Genomic DNA, 7,936 nt, shown 5'->3' with positions numbered 1-7,936 from the left:
GGGGGGGGGGGGGGGGGAGGTACGATCTTGGGTCAGTTTGCGCTCGCATCCCATCCCGTAACAAGAATGCGACGATGTCTCGCCTCTTTTTTTTCATTCTTTCATCGTATCTTGTGTATGCGTATCTTGTTAATTATAAATATATAACAAGAATTAATCACCGCAGTAAAAAGAAATTTTATGCAGCTCCTTTATAATTTTCGAAATTATAGCTGTCTTGAATCTAGTCATGTCGTACATTTGAGTCATACGTTTGGATTTCTATAAATATGGAAAAAGAAAAAAATATTTCTCTTGTGTTCATATATATTGCCCGACAAATTCATCGGATTTCTTTTCAAGTCTAGTAACAGCTGTTATACTGGCGAAGGAAACGAAAACGAAAGCGGAGAGTGCGATCTCAAAATTGAATCCATTCGTAAAGTTTTGTAAAAATTAATAGTTAATACAAATCTTTCAATTATTTTTTTAATTATTATATGTATGTGTGTTACATTTCCTACAAATAATTTTTGAAATATTCGACTTTATTTTCTACATTTAACATATTATATTTAACATATTAAACATACACGTTTAAATAATAGTACTAAATATTACTTTTTTTGAGTTGTGAATTGTGTATAGTCCAATGTAACTCGTATATTCTTGGAATTTACATACATAAATCTACAAAAATTCTAAGGATTTACAAATGATAAAATTTAATTATTTCAAATGATTATTTCAATTACGACAAATTGAAATATATAAGATCGCACTCTTCTCGAGTAGGTATGCCACATCGCGCTGTGAATTTCTCCCGTATTTCTTTCATGTTAACAAGAGGTCCCTTTTTACCGTTTACCTCTATAAGCTTGTATAAAAATGATACCTTTGTTTTATTTTGTTCTTTTTTTTTTTATCGTATTCGTACATCAAGGACGAGTGAGTGTGTGTATGTGAAGCAAACTATATTGGGACAACATATAAATCCTGAATAAATACTTAATATTACAACAAAATCTTAAGTATTCTTCGTAAATGTCACCGCTATATAGTTTGTACGAAAATAAGATACTTTACTTGAAGATTTTTATATGTACAGATATTACAAACAACGTTTCGTAATGCATAGGCAATGCGTCCTGCTACACACCTCTATTATTATACATACTGCAGGAGAGGATCTATACGGGTCCGCCCTCCATCGAAGTTCGTTTCGTATTGTTTGCCGAATTTTGTGGACCTTTGATATTTGGTACAGCTCCTTGAAGGCGAGTAATTACCGCTTATATCGATAATACTCTGGCCTTACTTTAAAAATTCCCGGATATGCTTAAGAACGTGTAATTTTTTCTAATCTCTTTTTTTTTTGCGTATCATTTATAATTAGTATAATTATTTCTTAAACGTAAATTCTGTATTACACTTTTGAAAGCACAAAATAATTTATTTTGAGACTTTTGTATATAATAAATGTATTTAATAAATGTTTTAATTAACATAAGTATAGTAATATTTGATATCACATCCTCAAACTCTTTCTTTGTTAATATCAGATAAATATTAATCTTTCAAATAAATTTTATTATAATAAATTTTTTGTTTGTTCTAAGTAATCTTTTTATTAGATTAATATTAGACCATTTGAATTTATCTTCTTTTTTATTAAATTTGTTGTATTTGTCAAATGTGTCTTAAAGCAGCAATTTATTTTTCTACCTTTTTTTACAAATATTAAAATATTATTACAGAAGTATTTTAGAGTAATCGTCGTGGAAATGTTATTCTGTGCACAGTTGTGTGTACATACTTTAATTTTAATAAACTTTAAAGCACAAAACACAAAATATTTTTAATGTTTACCTATAAATCAACGCGCACGCGTATTAGCATAAATGTATCTAAATTTTAATAATTTAGCATTATCGAAATAAGCAGTGCTTACTTGTATTCAAATTCAGTCTGAAAAAGGAGAAAGAGGAAGCAACGACGAATCAATATCGATCGACACCGATATCATTTAAATCTATATATCGTTTTTTTAATGCTTTTCTTTCTCTTTGCGCTCTAATTTCTTTCTCCATGAAAAGAATTAATCAACAGTTGTATTAGACATCGTCGTCACTATGTGATATTATTTACAGGTGAATTTTGTTCGCAAACGTAATTTATTGTACTTGATTTCTCTCGGGAAACTTGTTCATAGTATCTTCTCGGGGATCATTCGTAATCCCTTGCTTTCTGCGCTATTTCGGCGGAATCGAGTGATCATCTATAAGCTCCCTAATCGAAAGCGTCTCGACGGGGAGAAAGCAGAAGCTAATTCTCGAATGAACCCGCCACAAGTTCCCGAGCCGGTCGCACGAAATATTTAACGAGCCGATCTCGCTAACAACGGCATGGCAGATCGATAAACCTCGGATGCCCGCCGTTTCGGCCAACAACACGCTAATCCTACCTCAATCGATCGCATTTAAAAATCTCTGGCTATCATTCTTACAGAAGATCTCTCTCTCTCTCTTTCTCTCGCGCTCACACGCATTTCCACATCACTATTATAGTCTCTATGCAGTTTCTTGACCTGAAACGGTCTCATTGAACCGTCTTCAAAGTCGTAGCACAACTTTGAGAGGTTGGGAAAGAGAATCGTTTCAGGGGACCAAGGGAAAGGGACCGTCGCGCTACAACAGCGTCCAGGTATCGGTGTGGAACGTGAATCATTCCAGCCGATGGATCGCACGCACACACACTATCACGGATATTTATATGTACACATAGGATGAGATATACCACTGCACTCACACGAGGAAGTCAGGGTCACTGTAGTCCTCGCCGCTGTCGCTGGTGTCGGAGATTCTTCTCCTCTTCTTCTTCTTGTGCTTCCTCACCGATTTGTCCGTCTTGTGCGCGCGGTGCTTGCGATGCGACTCCCTCGCATCTGGATGGGCGTGTATCGTCAATTTCGGTACTCGCGGCAGCGTCGTCGTTGGCGTTGCTGCTGCTGCCGCCGGCAGCGAATTCACCGAGTTGTTCGGATGCTCCATCGAAGCGGAGTTCAGATTCAGATTTGATTGCGGTAGTAACTGAAACTGTTGCTGACCGCCCGCGACAGCCAGGGTGGTGTCTCCTACGACAGCGCCGTCCGCTATCATTCTGCTGCCATCGACCACAGGATGCGGTGGTATCCTCGCCGCTTGCGGATTCTCCGCATTCTGCTTGTTGCCACCACTGACGTCGCCGACATCGTTACCACCATCGTCGTCTGGTTCCTCGGGATCAAACTTGAGCATCAATTGTTTGAAGTCTAGATACTCCTTCACGAGCTTCTTCCTGCCGTTTGTGTCCAGTTCCTCATTGGTCACGCCTTCCCGTAGTCTCTGTAACGTGGCCTTGGGCTCGAAGAGCAAATTATTTTTGCGATTAACCGCTTTTTCATAGACTTTGGCCGCTTCCGAAGGCGAATACTGACTGATCTTCGCGTCAGAGAAACCATAAAGATCCTTGAGATGCTGCCGAAGTGTCAGTAAAAGTAAGAAACCTTGACTGGCGGTAATATATTCCCTGAGCAAGGTGGTGTTATCTGGTAATCTGACCAAAATAGCTTCTTCATCCTCCTCATCGTCCTCTTCGTCTTCTAGAGCCGACAATAACTGATCTGATTTTGGTTGACCATTTGGTCCCGTTGCCATCGTCTGTACCGATGGCGTCGGCATCATTTGCCCCGTCATCTGTCCCGACATCAATTCGGATTGTCCACACTGCGATTGCATATTGCTCTCCTTGGGCAGCAAAGCCTCTTTGAAAGACTGCAGCACGTTCGTACCAGACATGGAAATGATAATATCAATGTGATGGATAATGAAGAGCGGCTCGTCCTGCACCTGATATGTAAAATAAGCGAGATTGTCTGCCAGGTACAGCATCTGCGACAGACTGGTCTTGGCAGTCTCGTCGAAGCGCTTGAGAAAGGACAGCACGAATGCCCGCCTTTGCTGCTTCGTGCTGCGCAGAATCGTATAGAGGAAACCGTTGAGCGCGCCTGGGAATTCGCCGTCCTTCGTCCGCATACCTCTCACCGTAATATCATTCTGCAAAATTTTCTGCAGTCGATAACTCAACTTGATGCCAAACTGCGACTTCATATGGATGAAACCCGGATACTTCTTTTCAATGTCCTGCAGCCATTTGTCCGCGCTGTGACTCACCGCCTTCTCGCAATCGGTACTCATGCATATCAGGTAGGGCACTATCTGGACGGGATGCACCAAACCCTGCGACAAGATTAGTTGGATAACTTTAAGGGCCGCGTGTCGTACACTTATGTTGATGTGTAGAAAAGACTCAAGAATTTCCTTGATGTAGAGCTGGATCACGGTGCTCGCCATGCCCGACGACACGTCACCCATCTCTTTTAGATTCTCCTGCTTCGACATTTTCGCCCATTCGAGATCTTGTTTGATCATTCTTTTTTCCTCCTCCTGCAAGTACACTTCAATGTTGTTAAGCACCTGAATTCTCATATTAACCAGCGCGTGTTCTGATGTGAGTAAATGATGATAGAGCTCTTTCAGCTCCGGCAGCATCATAAATTCGTAATGCCGTATGCAAAGAGAACCGATAGCTGATAGAGTGAAATGCCGGATGTCGTCGTTATCTAGATGAACAAAATAATTGAGTGTCTCGAAAACTTGATCCTTAATATTATCTGCCAGTCCTTCTATCACCTCCGGATCCGTGAAATTAAAATGACGTAACAGTAAACCGACCGTGAAAAGCGCTCGTCGGAAAAACGGCCTGCATTTTAATAACATGGGATTGGTCGGGTCCTTTTCGTAAAACGATTTGTACTCCGTTAAGTGTCCGTAGTATTTCTTGAAGCAATCTCGTATCAATTTAAAGTTTCGCGTGACGTTATTGACTATGGATCCCAAACACGACAAACAGCTCGCGACTACCGATCTATCGTGTTGCAGAATTAGCTTTACCGAGTCCTCTTCTAGCTGCGCTAAAAAGGTCTCACTAGGATGTTCCATCAGAGGCACCACCAATTCAAGAGTGTGTGCGACGCTACTAATGATCTGATAGTCACCTTGCGTCTGACACTTCAGACTCAAGTAAGGCTGTAGAGTGATTGCATGATTGACCAGAAGCCGCGGCCGAATCTTTGCAAATAAGTAAAGCGTTGTCAGGCACGCAACCAACCTCTGCGACGAACCTTTCTTTCCCAATTTTTCCGAGTCCCCCAGATTTGTCTCCTCCAGTCGCAACACGTTTTCAATTAGGCAATCTACGATTTGCTTGCACGCCGTCAGCAATGTCCGTGGCGGGTCCGCCTGCATCTTCGTGCTATCATCCTTGTCCTCTTTCGGCTTAAACAAACTTACCAAGAGCTGCTCAAACCATTCAAGTCCCATGTCTTTACTAGCTGCCACAACGTCCGTGATATTCATAACCTTTCTTAGCAATGATTCTGAGTCAAGGGTGGGACGCTCTCTGACCGGGGTAAACCACATATTTTGAAAAACCTCCATGACGAGTTTCCGGATGCCCTCTTCGTCGTTCACTCTCCTTATCATTTTTACGCATATCTCTGGAATTTTAGGGAAATCCGGGCATTCCATACAGATATCTTTGAGAATCTTGATAACGCGTTTCCGCACGCTCACGCCAGTGTCAAGAATTCTAGCCGATAGCATATCATAGTATTTGTCAATCAATTCAGGTCTACTCAACACGAATTTTCCTACTAAGTCTACCGCTGCCTCTCGCACGGACGTCGAATAATCAAGGAACGAGTGCTTCACGCCCAGCTGCATATCCACCCTCGCCAGCACGCTCGGATCAGCCTCGACGATCATCGTGAGGCATTTCATCGCCTTGGTTCTAATGGCAATTGACGATTCCGTCAATACGTGAAGGATCTGCTTGAGATACTTATCAAAACTCTGCGAGAACGGTCTCTTGGATGCGAGATACTGTGAGATCAGTTCCGCGGAGTTATAATCAATGTACGTCTGGAGGATATCAGGTTTCGTTCCCGTGCTACACGGTCTTATTCTACTGATAATGTATTTCTTCTTCTCCTCGATGATCCGGTAAGCCTCCGAATTCTTCTGCTCATTATTGTCGTTTTCGTCCGGGTCTTGCTCGTCCAATTCGGATTCGGTGTCCTGGTCGCTGCTGTGATGCCGATTTTTCTTCTTTGCTCGTTTTTTGTGAATCTTCTTGCTCGGGCTGTTCTTTGATTGGCCTACCCGAGATTTCTCCAACGCGCAATCCCGATACCATTGAGCCAGATAAAAGTGACGCGCGTATCCAAGAGCTGAATCCTTCGTTCCGTTAACGGCCAAATAATCTAAAAGTACCTTCTGCAAAAACACCGTCCTTTCTTCGTCCTCGCTCAATCCTGCAATCTCCTTATCCTTTATCTGGTCGTAATCCGAGTCCTTTTGCTGCTCGAGTTTGATGTCCCGTATGATCTGGTCGATGGTCGATAGCTTGCAATGCGAACTGACTGCATCCTTTCGCAATCTGGCCGCTACCACACCGAGATAATCGATGGATGCTACACGAAGCGACATATCGGAGCTCTTGTTAGAAAAATGTCCTACTAACAGATTTCCGAGAAGACTGAGCAGCAATTCGGCGGCAGGCCACTCAGGTTTATTCACCGTCGCCAATAAGTCTTGTACGAAATTTTCAAATAATGGTCTGTAATCTATTTCTTCGCCCTTACTACCGCATTTGTTAAGGAATACCGTTAAAAAATTGCCGGCGATTCTGGTGGCAGTCTCATATCTATTGATAATAAAGACATCGGAGTCTACGTGACTGGGCTTCTTCTCCTCCTCCTCCTTCGAAGATTTGGAGTCCGACAAAACTACCACACATTGGATGAGCTGCAAGACTAGCGCGGTCAACATCTGTATATGATCCTCGGAATTGAGTCTGTATGTGCGCAAACTCCTTTTGCTACTAGGTAGTCTCGCTATAGATGCCAGAATGTCGTCCAATAGTAGTCTCCTATGCTTCTCGTACTTAGTAAATATTACAGTAACGAGTTTTAACGCGCTCAATTGGAGATCGCTCACCGATTCGACGAAAAACGGCGCAACGCCCAATGATGATGCGTGAAGAACGCTCGTATCTGTTAAAACCTGTATATTCAACAATTCAGCCAGCAAACCTACCAATTCGTGCATCTTGTTGTAAACCTGCAGGATACTTTTTTCGCGTACTTCCTTCATGTGACCTCGCTTCTTGCGTCCGCTAGAATTAAAATTGTCAGTCTTGTTCTTCGTATCTATCTTATAGACAGGATCGAATGAGGGATAGATTGTGTTCTGCAGTTGAAACTTCATAAAAATAACTATTCGGTCAATTACGTCCTCCAAGTAGACTGTCTTCGGCATATTGCTAGAGGTCATAATATGCAGAGCAATCAACGATGCATCTACGGCGCGCTGCACTCGTTCCATTGCTAATTGCATCCATAATCGTCCTTCTTCGACATCATCGTCTGGGTCTACGAGCGGCGATACTCTTGCGCCATCTCGTATATTCTTTTCCAGAATATTCAATAGTCTTACTAATCTGTCCGTAGGTATCGATTCCATGGCACCCAGCGTTTTAAGTTTGGCTGCTTCTGTACAAAGATCGTGCAATTGATACTTGGGAATAAGTATCTCAGGAGGTACATCACCGTCGTCTTCAAAATCGGCGTTCGCTATTTCCTCGGTGTTCTCGAAAATCGTTTCTATGGTAGAGTTAAATCGCTGATAAGTATTGGTCTCCATCAACTCCTCCACACTCAGTTTGGCTAATACAGGCACTAGCTTTTTCTCGATCTTGCGTATTTTTGGTTTCGTAGGCGTGTACGATGCATCTCGTTTATCGTCCTCTTCGTCCTCGTCCGTTATCCTTTTTCGTCTACGGTTCTTATCTTCGCTCT

The 7,936-nt window shown here is 42.1% G+C and overlaps 1 protein-coding gene across 2 annotated transcripts in view; it reads right to left on the bottom strand.

Moving 5' to 3' along the window:
• Positions 1-1,346: 1,346 nt before the first annotated feature.
• The window catches only part of LOC115239354 (nipped-B-like protein), a 10,075-nt gene continuing 3,485 nt past the window's right edge, over positions 1,347-7,936 (bottom strand). For both annotated transcript variants that reach the window (XM_029813826.1, XM_029813825.1), the window contains one exon: positions 1,347-7,936. This exon is cut by the window's right edge. In XM_029813826.1, the coding sequence (XP_029669686.1) occupies positions 2,784-7,936 (5,153 nt within the window). In that variant the 3' untranslated portion in view covers positions 1,347-2,783.

This window comes from Formica exsecta, unplaced genomic scaffold (genome assembly GCF_003651465.1).
Source record: "Formica exsecta isolate Colony F162 unplaced genomic scaffold, ASM365146v1 scaffold38, whole genome shotgun sequence".
Taxonomy (NCBI): domain Eukaryota; kingdom Metazoa; phylum Arthropoda; class Insecta; order Hymenoptera; family Formicidae; genus Formica; species Formica exsecta.
The sequence above is the reverse complement of the archived record's forward strand: the minus strand, read 5'-3'. Positions and strand labels throughout refer to the sequence as shown.